This window comes from Parasteatoda tepidariorum, chromosome 3, assembly GCF_982258835.1.
Source record: "Parasteatoda tepidariorum strain Cologne lab strain chromosome 3, Ptep-v5.0, whole genome shotgun sequence".
Lineage (NCBI taxonomy): Eukaryota > Metazoa > Arthropoda > Arachnida > Araneae > Theridiidae > Parasteatoda > Parasteatoda tepidariorum.
In genome coordinates, this window is record NC_141757.1 from 105,687,529 (window position 1) to 105,708,064 (window position 20,536).

Genomic DNA, 20,536 nt, shown 5'->3' on the forward strand with positions numbered 1-20,536 from the left:
AGAACTGAATGATTATACATACAATTTATTTTCATGAAATATTACAATGAAGAATAAGTGATAAAATTAACTAATAATAAGTGATAAAATTAACAAATAAAATTAACTTTTCCACTATAATGCATAAAATGAATAACATTCAAATATTTTAACCAGAGCTGAAAAAGATGCAGCATAATAAAAGTTACAAAATCAGTTTGGTAAAAATATTATTTTGCAAAATCTAAAAATTCTTAGATTTTTAAGATTCAATATATTGAATCAATTTTCTTTTTCTTCTAGAAACAAGAAAAAGATTATGAATAACACAGGGTTTAAGCTGAGTCTAAAAATTCATTAGCAAAAAAGCTAAAATCTGAAAAAAAGTTTTAGCAAAATGCTAAAATGCCATTAGGCTTATAAAATTACTTTATATCAAACAAGTACTGTAAGTTATCTGACAAAGAATAGCTTAATGTACAAGAATATCAAAAAGAATACCTATAACAAAAAAAAAAAAACACATTTATTATTTATCAAAACATTTTGGTTTATAATTAACAATCTTCCTTTCTTTCATGTTTGTCCATTTTACAAATGCTTCTTGAAAGTTAAATGCACTTTCAGGGCCCTCAATATTAATCATTAACAAATTGTTTACATGGTTGATTAACAACCTGTTTCAAATATTAATTTTAATCAAATTAAGGCAGCTAAAGCCCCTTTCACAGTCAACAGTGTGCACACAACTCATATATTCTAGCCATTTTTGTTGATGGCTATGTTACGAATTAATTCTTTTTGGCGGCGTCAATTCGTCGCCAATCAAATTATTTTTTTTTGTCAGTTGTTCTCGATGCACTCATGCCTGAAGGAGCATTTCTTGAAAGCTCCTATTTCTTATATTTTTTTGTTTTGTTTCAGTCTAATTATTATTTGTTTCATTGTTAAGTTTATTAATAAATATAAAAGCACATATTAATTGTTTTCTTACTGACCAGGGCATCAAATGGTAGAGATATACGCATATCCCGAAACTCGAAATAGATTTTCTATCATTTTTTGGACCTAGAAACCCGGGAATTTTGGATTTTAATTTGTGCTTCATTCTGGATTAATTATTTTCTTGAAATTTTAGAAAACTTGAACTTACAGGTACTGTACTTTTATTTATTTACAATCTCGAAATGGAAACCATTGATAAGCTTAAAGCAAAACGAAAGATCGCTAGAACTAATTGTACTAAGTTAATTACGAAAATTGACACATTTGAACAGAATCTCAATTTTGAAGATGAAATTCATCAGAAACAATTATCAGAATATTTACTAGATCTCGAAGAAAAACGAACTGAGCTAAAAAACCTTAATGAATCAATTGAGGAACTAATCACGGATAATGATGTTTTTGAAACAGAAATTAAAAATTCTATGGAATATGATGAAAACATAGGTGACTCCAAAATGAAAATTAAACTGTTGTTAACAAAGTTTAAAATAAAAGAATCAGTTGCCACTAATAATGTTAATGTTCCAAATGTTAATGTTTCGAATGTTAATGATAGTAAAAATATTCCGATTTCTATTAATTTGCCTAAACTTAACATTCCAACTTTTAATGGTGATTCAACTACATTTTTAGAATTTTTTAATAGTTTCAGTAGTGCTATAGATTCTAATGAATCATTAAGTAATGTTAATAAATTTATTTATTTAAAATCTTTTCTTTCTGGGGATGCTTATAAAACGGTAGCAGGTTTCGCTTTAACAGAAGAAAATTATAAATCGTGTTTGACCTTGCTAAAAGATAGATATGGAAAATCAGAACATTTAATTAATTGTTTTGTAAACAAACTCTTGGAAATCGAACCAGTTAAATCTTCTTCAAATATTCAGGGGCTTAGGCATTTGTATGATGAAAGTGAAATCAGTATAAGAAATTTACAATCTATGGGTGTAGCATCAGATAATTTTGGTCATTTATTAATTCCGATTTTATTAAAACAATTGCCCCATAACTTAATAGTAGAATATCATCGTAAAAGAGATCATAATAAATCGGGCGATATTAGTGAATTAATGAAATTCATAAAATTTGAAATTGAATCTCGAGAAGCAGCTAATGCAGTTTCTGTGATTTCTATGAAAATTCACGAACCAGCTAGATTAAAAAACGAAACTAGATATCCTAAAAACAGAAATATTCCTACATCAGCCGCTTTAAATACAATTGTTAAAAATTCTTGCATTTTTTGTAATTCATACTCGCATACAGGGTTAAAATGCAAAACGTTTACTGATGAGCAGAAACGTTTTAAATTAAAAAAGGAAGGACGCTGTTACAAATGTTTTTATAAAAACCATTTGCTAAATCAGTGTAAAGTTAAAATCAAACCTTGTGAAATATGTCAAAGTTTTCAACATAATTTATTGTTTTGCCCAAAGTTAAAAAGTAACAATTTATTACAAACTTCTTCCCCAGATAAAACCGAAACTATTCAAATTCAAGAGAATCAAGCGGTTATGTCTTCTGTTTTCAAACCTAATCAATCATTAAATAATACAACTTTATTGCAAACTGCTAAAGTTCATGTCGAAAATGGATCTAAAAAACTAATAGCTCGAATACTTTTTGATTCTGCTTCTCAAAAATCTTTTATTCGAAAAGATTTGGCTAAAGCATTAAACGCGAAAAGTTTAAGAAAAGAAAAACTTTTTGTTTACACATTTTCAAATCGAAATCCTACGGAAAAGGAATACGAATGTGTTAATATCACATTACGCAGTAGGTTTCCCCCCTACTCAAGTATAAATATTGAAGCATTAATTACCGAGGAAATATGCGCTGCTCAATTATATTCAGAATTTGATCCCCAATTAATAGAAACTTTACTTTCTCAAGGATTTAAAATCGCTGATTCATGGGATGATAAGAAACCCATTCAAATATTGTTAGGTGCTGATTTCTTATATTCTACTGTAAAGGGTGAGTTATTGAAAATAGGCAATAAATTATTCCTTCAGCCGACGTTGTTTGGAGATTCTTTAGTAGGTCAGGTGCCAGATGGTCCTTTTAAGGGTGCGGCTTCTTGTTTTAACATTTGTTGCACTTTAGCAGATACAACTGTAAATGATTTGTCATGTTTATGGAATATTGAATCATTTCTCACTACTAAAGAGTTAGGAAATAAAATGAACTCGGATCATCTAATTAATTTTGAAAACAAGTTGCGGTTTGAAAATGGAAGATATGAGGCGCCGCTGTTATGGAAATCTGAGACAGCTCGTGAAAATTTATGCGACAATTTTGAGATCGCGGAAAAAAGATTTTGTTTACTAGAAAGGAGATTTAACTCTGACGAATCTTTATTTGAAAGATATAATGAAGTTATGAAAGAACAATTAAAAGAAGGGATTATCGAAACTTGTAAATCTAATTGTTTTGTGGGCTATACAATGCCGCATAGGGATGTTTTTAAAGAAAATGCTTCCAGTACAAAAACAAGAATAGTTTATGATGCCAGTAGTAAACGCGGAAATAATTTAAGTCTTAACGAATGTCTTATATCCGGCGATAATTTATATGCTAATCTTGTAGATATAATTTTAAAATTTAGGGAACATAAAATCGGATTTTGCGGAGATATTGCTCGAGCTTTTTTACAAATACAAGTTTCGGAATTTGATAGAAATTATTTATGTTTTATCTATTATAAGAATTGCGATAAAACTCAACCCCCTACAATGTTTCATTTTAATAGACACTGTTTTGGAGTCACCTGTTCACCTTTTGTTTTGGCAGCAACTATCAAAACTCATATTAAAGCTTATAAAAATGCGCATCCTCTTGCATATGAAATGCTGAATAATTTCCTCTATGTTGATGACCTGTTTTATGGAAGTTCTTCTGTAGAAGAAGCCTTTCAGTTATCAACAGATGCTGTTTCTATTTTAAAGGATGCAAATATGACAATGAGAAAATTTGACACAAACTCGAAAGAACTTAAAAATTAATGGAAAAACTCCAACTCCGAAATAGGAATTAATGAAGATCCTGATTCTCATTTAAAAGTTTTAGGACTTAAATGGAATAATGAAAGTGATATTCTCGAACTTGATTTAAGGTCTTTATTGTCAAATTTAAATGCAAATAAATGCACTAAACGGAATGTTCTTCATATTGCTGCCAAAATATTTGATCCATCTGGATTTATTTCCCCCATTTTGATTCGTGTTAAATGCATTTTACAAGAATTATGGCAACTTGGAATCGATTGGGACGATGAGTTTAGTGGTGAATTAAAGGACAAATGGATAATATGGTGCGATGAGATTAATGAACTTCAGAACTTGAATATTCCTCGATATTATTTTCCCGATTTAAATTTAGTAGACAAAGACGTGCAACTGCACGTGTTTTCCGATGCTTCACTGAAGTCTTTTGGAGCTGTAGCATACTTCAGGTACAAAACATCTAGAAGTACTTTTAGTACTAGTTTTGTAATTTCTAAGTCCAGAGTAGCACCCCTTAAGAAATTAACTCTACCCAGATTGGAGTTAATGGGAGCTATCATAGCCGCAAGAATGGTGAGACATCTCAAGGAACTATTTAAAAATCTTGATAAAAGATCTTTGTGGTGTGACTCGACAATTGTGCTGCACTGGATTAAAGGCTCAGCGTCCAAATGGAAGCAATTTGTGTCTAATAGGGTCACAGAAATCCAAGCAATCACAGATCCTAATGTTTGGAGACATTGCACAGGCAAAGATAACCCAGCAGATCTCTTAACCAGGGGAATTTCTTGCAAGGACCTGATTTCTTCAAGAAAATGGTTTCATGGCCCCGCATGGTTAAGTAACTCAGACACATGGTCATGTAATCAAGAGTCTGAAATTGAAGCTGACATTGTAGAGTTGGAATCCGAATCCAGACCGAAAGTTTTGGTTTCCTCAACAATTGTTTGTGCCAAGTTAATAGATCCTGATAGATATAGCAGTTTAAGAAAACTATTAAGAGTAACTGCTTGGGTACTCCGTTTCGTCCATCTGTTAAAAACAAAACTTCAACCGAAGGGTCCCCTTACTTCCGATGAACTTAACAGAGCGGAACTATTTTGGATAAAATTTGTTCAAAATGAAGCGTTCCACGAAGAGAAAAATAACTTGATTGCAAAGAAACCTCTTTCCAAAGACTCAAAACTGCTTTGCTTAAATCCATTTCTTGATCAAGAAGGTGTCTTACGTGTCACTGGACGCTTAGGCAAGTCTGATTTATCAATGAATGAAAAACATCCTGTGATACTTCCAGCTAAATCCAAATTAACAGAGCTGTTAATTTGGGATTCCCATGAAAGAGTCTTCCATTCTAGTGTCTCTCACACGTTAGTGCAAGTGAGAGAAAAATACTGGATTTTAAAAGCTAGACAAACAGTAAAATCACTACTCAGGAAATGTGTAATTTGTAGAAGATTCAATTCTTCTCCTGGAGACCAAGTTGTAGCACCGCTGCCAGCTGAACGAGTGGAACAATCTTCTCCGTTTTCCGTCATTGGAGTGGACTTTGCTGGTCCTCTCTTTGTTAAAAACAATGAAAGTAAACAATACATCCTGTTGATTACATGTGCGGTGACAAGAAGTGTTCATCTTGAGCTAGTGGGAAATTTATCAACAGATACTTTTCTCCTAGCCTTTCGCCGTTTCATTGCTCGACGTGGTTTACCATCGATAGTGTTTTCTGATAATGCGCGTACCTTTAAACGTGCTGAATTGGAAATAAAATTGATGTGGTCAATTTTGAATGATACAAAGATTAAAGAATTTTGTGCCTATAATTGTATTAATTGGAAATACATCGTCGAGAGAGCTGCCTGGTGGGGCGGTTTTTACGAACGCATGGTTAGATCTGTAAAAGTTGCTCTTCGGAAAACCCTAGGTAAATCCTCCCTAACTATTGAACAATTGATAACTGTTCTTTTCGAAATTGAGGCAATGATAAATTCTCGCCCAATAACTTATGTTGGAAGTGATGCGGAAGAGCCAAATGCCTTAACACCGGCTCACTTTCTTTTAGGTAAAAGAATAACACCTTTACCCCCGGTAAGACTTCACCTTGATACAAACCTCTCTTCTAGGAAAAACCTAATTAGAGCTTACAATTATAGAGAAAAATTAATGAGAAATTTTTGGTCTCGTTGGAAGAATGAATATCTTCTAAATTTAAGATTGATTAATTCAAATTTAGTTAAGGGTAATATCCCTCCATTTAAGATTAACGATATTGTTTTGATTAAAGAAGATCATTTGCCTAGAAATTTTTGGAAATTAGGTAGAATAATTGAATTATTTCCTGGAAGAGATGGCAAGGTGAGGGCTTGCAAAGTAAAAACTGAATCTTCAGTTCTTAAACGCCCTGTACAATTATTGTACAATTTAGAAATTGCAAACTGAAGTTCAAATTTATTAATATTATTATTTGAAATAATTAATTAGCATATCATAATGTTATTGATGTTTAAAAAAAAAAATATATGTAAATAAATATCTAGAATTGCATTTTTAATTTTATAATATTTAGTTAATGCAAATGCTTTAACTAATAATTTTTTGATTTACTGTATTAAATGTTGTTCGTTAAACAATATTTTTCTAGATAACTTTCATTGAATTTTACTGGTTAAATTTCTGAACTGAATATGCAGTGAAATTTAGATATTTGATTACTTTATTATTCTTATATATATTCTTATTCTTGTATTTGTGTATGAAAAAAGTGTTTTATAAGTGTTTAATTATCTTGAATGTTTAATATTGTTCTCCAGAATTATTGTATGAAAATTTATTTTACCAAAAAAATTTTTTTTATAATAGTTTTATGTTTTTAATTAAAGCATAAAATAAGATTTGTTTTGTTGTATTTTTGAATTTAGCTCTAAAAATTGAATGTTGATGTTATAAAACTTTTTGAATATTTGCAATTTGAAATATTGTAATTGAAAATTCTTTAATCGAACTTCTCTTTTTTTATGGTATATTGTATTTTTAACAATTTTGATGAACCCCCATGGTTCATGGGGGGGCTGTGTGTTACGAATTAATTCTTTTTGGCGGCGTCAATTCGTCGCCAATCAAATTATTTTTTTTTGTCAGTTGTTCTCGATGCACTCATGCCTGAAGGAGCATTTCTTGAAAGCTCCTATTTCTTATATTTTTTTGTTTTGTTTCAGTCTAATTATTATTTGTTTCATTGTTAAGTTTATTAATAAATATAAAAGCACATATTAATTGTTTTCTTACTGACCAGGGCATCAAATGGTAGAGATATACGCATATCCCGAAACTCGAAATAGATTTTCTATCAGGCTATGCGTCATCTCGTTTGATCACGTTTTTTTCGTGAACGCTAGCGTCATGGTTCTTCTTGTGAAAGATATTTAGATTTTTTCTCCTTCTTGTTTGATCAAGTTTTTTTTCATGGATGTTAGCGTCATGGTTTTTCGCGGAAGCTTTTTTTTTAATGGAATTTAGTAAAATACTTTAGCAAAAATGCGAAAATGCTTTGTTGAATTTTAGCATTTTTGAGGGGTCTTTTCGCATTTTGCGAAAAAAGCTACCGTAGCGGAAACCCTGGAATAACACAACTTCATTACAAATAAATTATTAGGCATTTTTTAATCATTGTATTCCTTAAGATTAAGGTATTGTTTATATACTTATTTAAAATTAATCAAAATATTCTTTTGGTGAATATTTTTAAACATAAATTATTATAATATTTAATAAATGACAAAAAAAAATGTTTTTTTTTTTTGTTGAAGTTTTATACAAATTTGTTTGTACATGAAGTCATATTGATTAGAACTAATTTTAAAAATACTTTTCAGTTTATAATATTGCAGAATTTACTTAAAATAAAAATGAATCCTTTGCATATACAACAATTTTGTTTCCTGTTGTGTTGATGATTATATTAATACTGAACCACTTAGCCAGCTTTTCTTTGGAATAACCTTATCATATGTAAAAACTTTTTCAGAAAAAAAAATATATTGTCCTATTCATTTATGGTGACATGACTTGTTAAAGCTTAAAAAATTTAAGGAAAAAATTTTCATATGACCATATAATAAAATAATAAGTATATTTGTAATTTTTTTTGCAATAATAATTAGCATGAAAAAAGTCTTTTACATAATGCACAAGGATTTAAAAAGATATCAATATTTTTAAATAAAAATATCAGTATACATTAATTAAAAAAATGAGTAGTACCAAAATATAAATTAAATTTTGAATTAATTAATACTAAGGTGGAGAGTAATAAATTGATGCGATTCATTATCTGATGCTCTCAAATGAATGCTGTTTATATTCTAATTCATAAGTTTTCGAAATTTTATGTCAAGCATACTTTTTAGTGAATCATTTCCATTTCAAATACCAATTTTGTATTCTAAGGGTTTCAAAATTAGAAGAAAAAAAAATAAGATAGAAAATTTATAAAAAGTATGATATATGAGTTGTGCAAAATAAAGAACCATGCAGGGTGAAAGATAAATTTTAACATAAATTTTTATGTACTACACCTTCTTAATTTATTTCCCATCAGGGAAAGTTAACCATTGCTGTAATGCAAAATATGTACTTTACTTTGAAATATAAAGCACTATGTATTTTTCAAATTCTGACATTGACATTCTTTAATATAATTTTTTTTTGCATAAAATACAACCTTTCATCCTTATTTTAGGGTTTTCATTTATTTAAAAAATGTTAATAAAACACTGCAAAAAATTCAAATATCATATCAGGGCAAATATTATTTACAAGCTAGCCAGTAAGATATTTATGGTGCAGATTGAAAAAATACACCATATTCCATGTAACATAAGCAAATAAAGCAGGCCAAATTAGTGATTCTTGCAGGATGGTTTTGGTCTGTTGGCTGTAATTTGGAAACATTTGTTTCTTACAATTCCTGTGACAAAGCAGGCAAAGTTTAGAGCTTATAACCAACAGTATATTATAAAGCAGGCAGAAGTGATACAAAAATATAATTTCCATTATATAGCATTTAACATTCATAAAGATGTGAACATGAGTAAAATATGAATACGTTAGATTGTAAAAGTTTTAAAAAATAGCATGCGATCAGAGGCAGCGTACAAAATATCACAAATTCAGAAATAGTAGAGTCTTAATATAAGATTTCACTCAAATAGTAATAGTAGAGTAGTCATTCGAGCATTATTTTGATTTTTTTTCTCTCAACATGATAGCTCGTGAAAAATATGTATTGTGTAAAAATAAATCATATTTCTCTTTCACGTTTTTTAAAAAATTTTTATGAACAAATAAATGGTTTATACTTTAAACTTAACTAACACACAGATAATACTGTACTTCCTCTTTAACTTCCTTAGCGCTCAAAAATGCTTTGAATACCACAAACTAAATACAAAATGCTAACTATCAAATATTGAATTAATATTTTTTCAAGTAGATAATAATAAAAAATAACATTATTTCTAAAAGAATAGTAAAAACAAATCTAGCATTCACAAGCAGAAGATAATATTTACATAGTAGAATATCACAATGAAGATTTAAGATACTTTTACATCGATACATATTCTTTTGTAATACAACCAGATGTTCTTTTAATAAAAACATCTTCAGTAAATAGTGTAAAATGGATAACTTGATACATATATCATATAAAAAGTAAATGTAAAACAAAGCCAAATAGTAGTCCAATAGCAAAACCATTAAATAAAAATGGATTACAGCAAATTAGTTAAAACAACAGATTGATTTAATGGTAGTTATTGCTTGACTCAATATTTATTTAAAATAACAGACTAGCGCTTCATGGAAAAAGAAAACAAGGGTGCAGCATGACGAGTGCCGGACTCTACGCTTTTCCCGCCAGGTGGTTTTTTATTGAACTCTTTAAAAGGTTTCTTTTGCTGATTTTCTGTCTTGACAAGCTGCAGATAGTGTTGACGTTGTTCTTTACTTTGATTGTAATTTACCTCCAAAATATTTGAATGGAAGGAATAGTCCTTCATTCTGAAAAGAGCTGTTTCAGCATCTTTTTCATTCTTAAAACAAACAAATCCAAACCCTCTACTATTTTGGGAATCATCACGAGCAATTTTAACACTTGTGACTTCTCCAAAAACTTCAAACAATTTCCTCAATTCTTTCTCATCAGTGCTTTTTGGTAAATTTTTCACATGCAAGTTGTTGAGTTGAGTTGCTTTAACTAGCATATCTTTTGCATGATCCAAAGATTTTGAGTTCAAGCCTTCTCTCACATCCTTGGGTAAGTACGGCTCAACTCTTAACACTTTTTCACCAAACACTTTATCATTCATTTCTTTGGCAGCTTTCTCTGCAGAGGTGTGCTCTTTAAAAGTAACAAATCCATAGCCATTCGATTTACCATCAGTCTTTGATATCTCAACATGAACAACCTCACCAAAATTTTCAAACTTTTGCTCAAGATCCAAATCATCCCAGGAGAGATCAAAGTTCTTCACAAAAATCTTTGTAAAAATTCTATTTATTTTTCGAAGATTTGGTTTACCACCAGCCAATTTTACCACTAGAGGTCTGCCATATAGACATTGGCCGTTCATCTTTAGAGCAGCTTTTGCACTTGATGGTTTCTGAAAGACTATTTGCCCTTTCATTAATGAAACAAACTGGTCATCATAGTCAATGCTTACAGATAAAATATTCCCAAATTGCCTGAAATCTCTGCATAACAGATATGCATCTACATCAGGATAGAGATTTTCAATAAAAATTTGCCTCTCCATAATTAGTAGATTAAGTAGTTACCTAAAGAAAGAAAAATGCATTAAATAGTCGAAAATTAGCACAACTTTAATTTTGGCAATAATTTCATGTAAAACTAAACATTTTGTTAGATTCGTAAAAATGGCAGTGATCTAATAAAGTAAAGTATATCTCGACAGGGTTTAAGCTGAGTCTAAAAATTCATTAGCAAAAAAGCTAAAATCTGAAAAAAAGTTTTAGCAAAATGCTAAAATGCCATTAGGCTTATAAAATTACTTTATATCAAACAAGTACTGTAAGTTATCTGACAAAGAATAGCTTAATGTACAAGAATATCAAAAAGAATACCTATAACAAAAAAAACACATTTATTATTTATCAAAACATTTTGGTTTATAATTAACATCTTCCTTTCTTTCGTGTTTGCCCATTTTACAAATGCTTCTTGAAAGTTAAATGCACTTTCAGGGCCCTCAATATTAATCATTAACAAATTGTTTACATGGTTTTTTCGTGAACGCTAGCGTTATGGTTCTTCTTGCGAAAGATATTTAGATTTTTTCTCCTTCTTGTTTGATCAAGTTTTTTTCATGGATGTTAGCGTCATGGTTTTTCGCGGAAGCTTTTTTTTAAAATGGAATTTAGTAAAATCCTTTAGCAAAAATGCGAAAATGCTTTGTTGAATTTTAGCATTTTTGAGGGGTCTTTTCGCATTTTGCGAAAAAAGCTACCGTAGCGGAAACCCTGTATCTCGATACTGATCTCATTGCCACGATGATGATGTGGTTCCAAAATTGTAAAACCTTAAATATATGTCCCTTTGTGACTCAGAACTGGCTAGGCAGAAGTGACTTATTATACTAATTTGGCATTTGAAAATAAAAATTTATCTTCATAAGAAAAACTTTCCAAAATTTGTAAAGGACTTCATGAGCTAAATAAATTTAAAGTCACGTTACAACAGCATGCAAAAGAATTATTCCTCAAAAATAGTGCATTAAATCATGTCCGATTCTTAACATTTTAATTCTTTGGATAGTTTTCCCCACACTCCCTTATGCGGTTCAATACATACTCTGTTTATAAAACCATTTTAATTCAAATAAAGAATAAAGAATATCCCATAGAATAACTACAACAGAAAAAAATTAAATTCCGAAAAACAAGCAATTAAAACTATCCTCATTTCTTTGTCAAAACTTTTTTTTAACACTTTCAATAAACTCAAATGAGAATATGACTGTTACTTTACTTTCAACAATTCCTGATGAACTAAATAGTGTTTTTGATAAATAAGGGGGGAAGAAATATTACTTATTTTAGTTTTGACTTTAATGGAGAAGTGTAAAGGGAATGTTTAAATATCAGTACTTTTGCCAGCGTGGGAAATTAAACAAAGCTAACGCAGCGTGGGAAATTAAACAAAGCTACACAGAAATAAACCAACTAGACGAGTATAACTCTTTGCCACCCTTGGGCAATGATTACACATTTTTTTCTCAAAAGTTTTTACTAATATAAACACCCTTTAGTATCTAAGTGATGGATGTATCTAAGATCCTTAAGTATCTAAGTGACAAAAAAAAAAGTTTCAATTGGTTTATAGCAGGGTTGGCAGGTTTTTGACATGTGACAGTTTAAACCATGGTTTAAACCGTCACGTCAAAAACCTCACTGTCAAAAATGTCGAAAATGTCAAAAACCTATATTCATATGTGAAATTTAATTAATACATAAAATTTATATATTTTTTATAAAGGATAGTGTTTCTAAATATGTTCTAGAAAAAATAAATTTAAAATTTTGAAGAAACACTTATATTTTGAATAGTAACCAAAATCTTGTACTTAAAACTCACATCTTTTGCAATATTATGTATTCATTTTCATGTGTTATTGAAAATCTGCAGTGATATTATTAAGAAATTTATTTATAACCAAATTTAGCATATAGTATAGATTATACTAAAAATTAGACATTTTTAAAGATAAACATTAGCAGTTTTGTACATTAGACATCTTCTTTTAAAGAAAAATCTTTTTAATATTCTTTTAAATCTTCTTAATAATCTTTTTAACAAAAGACAATACAAATTTAAGTGCTTTCTGTTAAACAAAGTAGTTAGTGTCGATTTACAGTATATTCAGCCTATTCATTTACTATGCTGAAAATTTAGTTTATCCAAATACTTGTGAATTTCATTTTGCTGAATACGATATAGTTTTGTTGAATATCTAAATATTCAGCTGTTGAATAATTACTTCTTGCTTTCAAGATATGCATTATTTCTATTCTTAATACAAGTGGAGAAAAAAAAATTAAGAGATAAAAATTGTTTTAAAATGATAAGTGTAATAATTATAAATAAATATGATGAACAATATGAATTATATTTATCATTATTCATAAATATAACTACTTTTAAATTCAAATTAACATACTGGATAATAAAGATATTCGGTATAACATTAAAAATTTTTTCTTATACACTTGTATCAAGTTTGTATTTATACAACATAACTTGTAAGTTCCTTATAAATATTAGTTATATGTTCCTTATATGTCAAAAATGCATAGTAATAAACTTTTAATTTTCTTAAGTATCAAAAAAAAAATTTTTTTTTAAATATAAATATTTAAACAATTTTTGTGCAAAATTTTTCTGCACATGCATTTGAATATAAATTTCTGAGATTTTAAATCTGTTATTTTACCTTAATTTTAATTAAAAGATATTTTAAAACCTGCTGATTACCTATAGTATAATTAAATTTCAATCTAATGCATGGCAACTGTTGGTAGTTTTGAAGTTTATATATTTTCTTGGCAAACTTCAGTTTTTGACATTTTTGACGGTTTAAACCAGTATTATACCCTTGTCATGTCAAAAACCACTTTTTGACGTCAAAAACCCAACCCTGGTTTATAGATTAGGAGATATTTCTATATCGGTACCAGTGTGCTCCAACTACAATTGCCAAGGCACTTGCAAAAATAATTCTTAAAAATATACATATGCGGAGATTTGCATGAGGATAACTACAAATTATACCCTTTCCTTGATGCCTTCGTGCAGGCCAAATAAAATAGTCATCCAAAACCAGGTTATTATATCCAGACACTAATTCAGAAATCTTTCTATAGATTTTAAACACTCTTGTAAGTTGAATTTTTTTTACGGTTGGCCAAACGCAAAGCGAAAAGTCTCCCAAAAATATATACCTTCGTCAACTTTTATATTTCTACATTTTAAAATGCTAGAGACGTTTTTGTTGATGTTTAAAGTCTTATTTTTTAAAGCATTCATTTTATACAAAATTATACTAACTTTCAATGTAGATAAAATAAATAAACTAATATTTACAGTTTTAATTTAATTTCGAATAACATCAATAGTTACAGAATTAAATATCTACAAAATTTACATAGCTAAACAACAATTATAAGCGAGATTGTTAAAAATGGTAAATAATTCGAGATGCAAAAAAAAAGGTTGTAGACAGATTATATAAAAAAAAAATAATGAGGCTTTTCAAAGTAAATTTAATTCTGTGACAAGCACTGCAAGTTCATACCTGGATTTGTTTTGTCAGCTAATAATGCAAAAGCATTTACTGATTAGGGTTTATTCCCGAAACTGCCGATCCTGGAAAAAATTTTTTTACCAAATATAAATAATATATTGCATAATCAAAACTGCGCGCAATTACAGTTTACATTCAACAGGTGATAATTACATAGGGGAAGTGAAATTATTAAAACTTTGAAGGAAAATATAAGTTTTAAAACTTTTTTCTAAACTCTGGTGAAAAAAGAAGAAAGAATTGTCAAAAAGAAATTTATACAGTCATTTTTTGATGAAATTCAAATAAAATGAATGTAGATAAATTTTAAAAATAGCAAATGGCAACTTAATATTATACACAAACGATCTTGGCGTCTGTTTGTTTACATAGCAAGTTGCGACTTGCTTTCCCAGAGATCAGATTTCGGATTTGATTTTCTGCAATATTAATGAACATTTGAAAAGCTTAGGCTTTTTGATCGATCACTATGATTATTACCTCAAATTAAAATGTTTTATTGCTAGTTTTTATTCTTATTTTACACTAGTTATAGTTCACTTATTTACGAATCGCGAAAGTGCATTTCCTTTCGCATTTTTTACTTCGTATTCTTAACTTTCCCCTGGATTTTGAACTACAACTTCTATTGTTTTTTGTGTTTTTGTCCTTTATAAAAAGTTGATTTTCTTTATTTTTTAAAAAATTTTATATACTATTATCACAATAAAAAGTTCTTTTGCAATGGATATCCAAAACCAAAGAAGAGTTATTAAATCTCGATTCAGATTTACTGCCAGACAATTGCGCAGTTCAACTGCTTTAATGAATGACATGCAGTCTTTGTTGCAAAGCGGAGATTTCTCAGATGTCAGACTGCACTGTGGATCTGATGTATTTAGAGCGCACAAAAATATCCTTTCGGCAAGATCTCCCGTTTTTGCCGCTATGTTTCTCAATCCCATGCGGGAAAGCCATCAGGATTTTGTGGAAATCCAAGGAATGGAACCATCCATTCTACGAAAAATGCTCGAATATATTTACAGCAGTAAAACTGAACCATTAAATGCTACCTTAGCTTGTGAACTTCTGTCAGCCGCTTATATGTACCAGTTAGTTGGTTTGAAAATGATATGTATTGATTTTCTGCGTTATGTTATGTGCGATGAAAATGTATTGCATATTATAAAAATTGCTGATCTGTATGATAAAAATTTACGTGCCGATGCCTGTAAATTTATTTGCAATAAATATGAAATTTTGGAACAAAAGCAGGAGTGGAAGATGTTGCAAGTAGAATGCCCCCATATTGTTATTCAAATTATGGAATTAAAAATAAAAATGTTGAAATGTAGTGAGTATAGTTATCCTTGTGATAAAGAGATGATACCAATTAATGAAACAAAAAGAAAAATTTCTGGAAATCATTTTTAAATTAGCTAATTAGATTAGCTTAGATTTCCATATTGTTGCCTACACCAAAATAATTTATAAGATATGGCAACTTTGAGGCGGTGGCCCACCAGAGTCTAAATAAAACATTATAAAAGAGAAGACCAACTCAAAGGGTAAATAAATCATAGCTACTATCATGAGAACCTTTACATATATTTCATTTAGTTTTTGCTAGTTTAAAATGCCTTTGATGATTGTAATTGCCACAAACATATACCAATACGGCAATGCTTCCAGATTATAATAAGAATAAAGTGGTTCCTTGTTAGCGTCATTATGTTTATAAGAGAAAAATTTATCTGAAGTTATTATACTAATGAATTCGCTCAAATATTGTAAACTATTTTTAATCAATGTAACTACTTTATTTTCTGGTATATAGGTTGATCTGAAGTTAAAGTTAACTCATTTTTTTTTTTAATTTAAAGTTATGGATTTTGAGTGAATTCAATGTGTTATTTAATTTCATTTGTAAAAATGAAATTTCCAACAGATTGTAAAATTCTGTTTATTATTACAAAGAATCATGTTTAATAATTTTAAAGCAAATATCTCAGATATTTAGGTGCACCTTTTATTGCGAGATATAATTTATGCATGGTAATATGAAATGATTTGATCACAAGTCAGTTTTTGTCTTCTCACTCTGAATTAGTTATGTTAGGTCTTCTTACATTATTTAACTCTTAAATTAACATGACTAATAATAATTTGGTTGCACAGTCCAAATTTCTATTTATTCTGTGTTACTTATGTTTTTATTTAATTTCTAAGTTTTTTTCTTTTTGCTAAAGGTCATGTCTTAAAAAATATATTTGCGTTGAAATGTGTCACCGGTGAATAAGTAAATGCCCAGAACTTCACAGCACTTTAGGGGTTTAAAATGTTGACTTATAAACCAGAAAAATAAAGTATTTTATTCACTGTAGAAATAATGTGATGGAAATTTTTATTGAAATGTCAGTAATAATAAAATATACTGAAATATTTATGTTTATACATTTTAGTTTCAATGTCCCTTACAAATCTTTCTACATTCAAATATCAAGTTAAGCTATTGGGTTACCTAGTCGGTATTGTGGGTTTACACTTCGGCTACAACTACTTGGTCTGGGTTCGATTCCCTGTGCTATAGGTAGAGTATCCGATCTAATTATACTTTCTCTATTCTTGTCTTGGTGGTTTGGAATCCACTCTTATACAATGCTCCTTGTGGTTTTAGGGTAGGAAAAGTCAGTAAGCCATTGGAGAACATTATGCAGAGAGCAAGTGATTGTCACCATTTTTCTTCCAATCTAAATTGCAGTAGTATAATGCATAAATCATTATATTCCAATCTTGTAATCTACATTAAGGATTAATTCCAGGCCATCTCAAATAGCTTATGCAGGGTTAACAACCATATTATTAAAAATTAATATTTTTGTTTATCACTATCGAGTTACACTGTTTTTTCTTTTTAAATGTATATTATTGATTGTAATATACAATATTTTGATTAACACTCTGTATTATTTCTATAATTTTTAAGGGCACATATATTTTTCTACATGGGTAGAGTTAAAAATGGAAAGATATTTCAGACGAAAACGTACTACCAATTAGGTACAGAAAGTATCACAAAAGTAGTTTTCACTTATCACCTTTTTTGTAATTTTAAGATTTTTATTAATATAATTTATGCTGATAGTGTTCTTTTGCATGTCTTAAAACTTGTGTATTTTTTAATTGATTGTTTCTTAATTCGTGTTTATCCTGATGTGTTTTTTATAATGTTTTGTGTATTTGCTACTGTAATGTGACATCGGGATACAATATGCAATTATTACACTTTCCCACGTCTGACACCAGAATCAAGTAAAAAATTTACCTTAACATTAATAAATTTCATGTCTGCTATAAATAAAATTAAGTTAATAAAAATTATTATTTATTAGTTGGGTTACTTAAAATTTAAAAAAAAATTAATTCAATAAATTATATCACATGAATTTAAGTGACCATTGTTAAATTTTTCTTTTTTTTTTAAAAAAAAATTAATTATAGTAGCCATTGCTTTAGACACGTTAATACATACAAAAATTAATTTATAGGCTCTGAGGATATAATGGTAATACAATCGCAAATATTTATGCAAAACCAGCTTTGAAGATTATTCAAGAAAATAAAATATCATCTGGAAAGATAGAAAAAATACAACCTGTGACAAGATGAATATGGATGCAACTATGCTGTTCAGTCCAAAAAAAAGATTTTTATTTGGTTTTATTCGAGATGTGTATTTTTTGCAGTTGACTCTTTTACCGTTGAAGAAGAATGGTCGAAGAACATCTGGTCGGAAGATCAAAGAAACAAACATTCCTACGTTGCAAGCAGGTGAGTCTGGATGGATGGCGGACTCATCAATAGGCAAGAACGCTTCTTTGACAGTGTCAGGGCAGCACAGCTCCTGCCGGAGGATCAAAGAAAAAAGGGATAGGGAAGGGTTTAACGTTAAGTTACAACAATCATTGCTTGAATGTTATTTCCCTGGGAGCATCTTGGTTTTTTAAACTGGAGCTTGTTTTTGTAACCAAATTTATGTTTTTAGCAAGCCCATTTCAACCCAATTTTATTAATTACCATCTTATTTTTATTTTTGACATAGTTTGAGAAAAAGCAAATTTCAACTAACACTGAAAAAAAAAATCACACATCCTCCCACAGTGGACTGGTCATTAAGACATGATTCCCAACAGATCACCAAAGTCAAGCATCACTGGCTGTGGTTAGTGTGTAGGTGGGTGACCACTTGTATCAGTCTGCGTAGGGACCGAGGGTGTGCAGTATTGGTCCTCGCTAAACTGTTCTACCGTTAAGTGCTTGACTTTGCAAGCAGGTCGTTGGGTTACCGAAGTGGGGGTGTGATGATGGCATGTCTTCAGATCATCCTCAAGGATGTTTCCCAGACCATCGCCAATAGCCCATTGTGCAGCTCTAGTGTGTCGTAAATGAACTACAACAACACATTTGTCGATCAAGGAGGCAATCTGAAAATTTTAATGCAGCTTGCCCTAAAGAGGGAAAGTGTACTAATTGCAAATTGTAACTCGGTGACCCAATATCACAGCTACTCTTTTGATGGTTTTGTTATAATAAAAAATTAAAAAAAATAACCCATAAATGCTATTATATTTTTATAAATTATGTCATATTGTTATAAAATATTTATGCAGTTATTGTTACAAAAATAATAATAATATAGTTCAAATTAACAACATTTCATAACTTATATGTATCCTTATAATGCAAATCTTGAAATATGAAGCTTTGCATTTTATAGAATTTTGTGCTATGGATCCTATCTTATGTTTTTAAACTCTACCTTACATGGCCATATTAGTCTGGAACAGATCTATCTTAAAATGCTTTTAAATAACTTTTAGATACTAACAATTAAAAGCATAAAAATATGTTTATAAATTATAATTTTAATAATAATTTTTTTTTAATATTTGAAAAGTTTATCTAATTATTCATTCTTTGAGTTCAAATAAATTTGAAAATTAAGGATTATTAATCGAAATGAGAATTTTTAATTAATATTTTAAAAATGCCCTTTTTTTAAAAAAAAAAATTCTAAAACCAAAATAATTCTTTACAGCAAATATTGATTACTTCTACATTTTGCATAATCAATAACATGGGAAGTCTGTTCTCGCGAGAGTTATTAAACAGTAAAGATGGTCGTCCGTACTGGAGAAGAATAATTCCTGTTTGTAATGAAATTCTTTTATTTTTTTGAGAATTAACTTTTATGGACCTAAATAATTCTTCTCCTCTAGATCTTCAATTGTATTTTTTACATACTTGGATGTCTAAATCATTTCAAAATATATAGAGCATCCAAAACTGGCTTTGTTTCTATTATAGAGAAAAGATGCACAGCTGCATTTTCGACCAATGCTATAAACATTTCATAAGCTACTTTCTGTAATTAAATTATAAAAACATGAAACATCAAATAGTGAAGTGTGAACGATGGGAATTTTTTAAAAAAATTGTGTGAATACATACCTTGATAAAGATTTTTATATGTATCGCGATGAGCAATTTTACATCTAGTGTATACCAATCACGATGTGTACTTTTAAATCGCATGAATTATTTCATATCACATTTACGTAGAAGAAAAAGGAGTCTTTTTTATTGGGGGGATCAAACTCGAAAAATGAGAACTTTCTTTGAAAAGACGGAAATGTTCTTTTTATTGAATTGAAAAAGAAACGATATTCCGCCTAAAAAACTAATCCATGTTTTTGTTTCATGAAAAAATATTTACTTATGAATCTCAAGACTTAATAATCTTTTCATAATCTCTCACTGAACTTTCAGAATAGAAAAAAAAAACAAGCAAGGTGTAATTTTACTCTATAATTGTAACAAAAGAGATGACTCGTCTTCCAGGATATTAGCTGTACTCTATTGTTGTATTAATGAATGTATTATTGATTGCAATTCATTATTATATTTAGTATTTTTATAGTAAAATAAACAAGTTTTAAAGGAATTTGCGTTTGGTTTCAATTTTAGTACTGCAGGGTAACTCATAAGTGCAGAGGGTGGGACAAAGATGTATCATTGCCGTTATGAAAGTGTTAAATAAATAAAGGCAATGAATAACACCTTATGTTACAAGGAATCCAAAGTAATTCTGTTTTTCAAGGTCAATGTATGAAGGCGTTGAACATATTTCAT

General features: G+C 29.2%; 3 protein-coding genes across 3 annotated transcripts in view; 2 read left to right on the top strand and 1 right to left on the bottom strand.

Annotated features, from left to right (window-relative positions):
* The window catches only part of LOC147814130 (uncharacterized), a 135,645-nt gene extending 129,220 nt beyond the window's left edge, over positions 1–6,425 (top strand). The window contains exons 2-4 of the mRNA XM_087160216.1: positions 1,257–1,431; positions 2,461–2,964; positions 4,018–6,425. Of these exons, the coding sequence (XP_087016342.1) occupies positions 1,257–1,431; positions 2,461–2,964; positions 4,018–6,425 (3,087 nt within the window). The remainder of the gene's footprint in view (positions 1–1,256; positions 1,432–2,460; positions 2,965–4,017) is intronic.
* A 2,889-nt stretch (positions 6,426–9,314) lies between these two features.
* Positions 9,315–14,493, bottom strand: LOC107441622 (uncharacterized). Its single transcript, XM_016054954.4, has 2 exons — positions 14,357–14,493; positions 9,315–10,823 (listed from the first exon to the last, which is right to left on the bottom strand). Exon 2 carries the CDS (start codon positions 10,799–10,801, stop codon positions 9,836–9,838), a length of 966 nt encoding a protein of 321 aa, XP_015910440.1. The 5' UTR covers positions 10,802–10,823; positions 14,357–14,493; the 3' UTR covers positions 9,315–9,835.
* A 215-nt stretch (positions 14,494–14,708) lies between these two features.
* On the top strand, positions 14,709–16,790 carry LOC139426206 (TD and POZ domain-containing protein 1-like). The gene has a single exon (XM_087159874.1). It carries the CDS (start codon positions 15,089–15,091, stop codon positions 15,776–15,778), a length of 690 nt encoding a protein of 229 aa, XP_087016000.1. The 5' UTR covers positions 14,709–15,088; the 3' UTR covers positions 15,779–16,790.
* The last annotated feature ends 3,746 nt before the right edge of the window (positions 16,791–20,536 follow it).

Excerpts from the sequence above, each read along its gene's own strand:
- LOC139426206 (XM_087159874.1), top strand. The coding sequence starts at position 15,089 with ATGGATATCCAAAACCAAAGAAGAGTTATTAAATCTCGATTCAGATTT.
- LOC107441622 (XM_016054954.4), bottom strand. The coding sequence starts at position 10,801 with ATGGAGAGGCAAATTTTTATTGAAAATCTCTATCCTGATGTAGATGCA.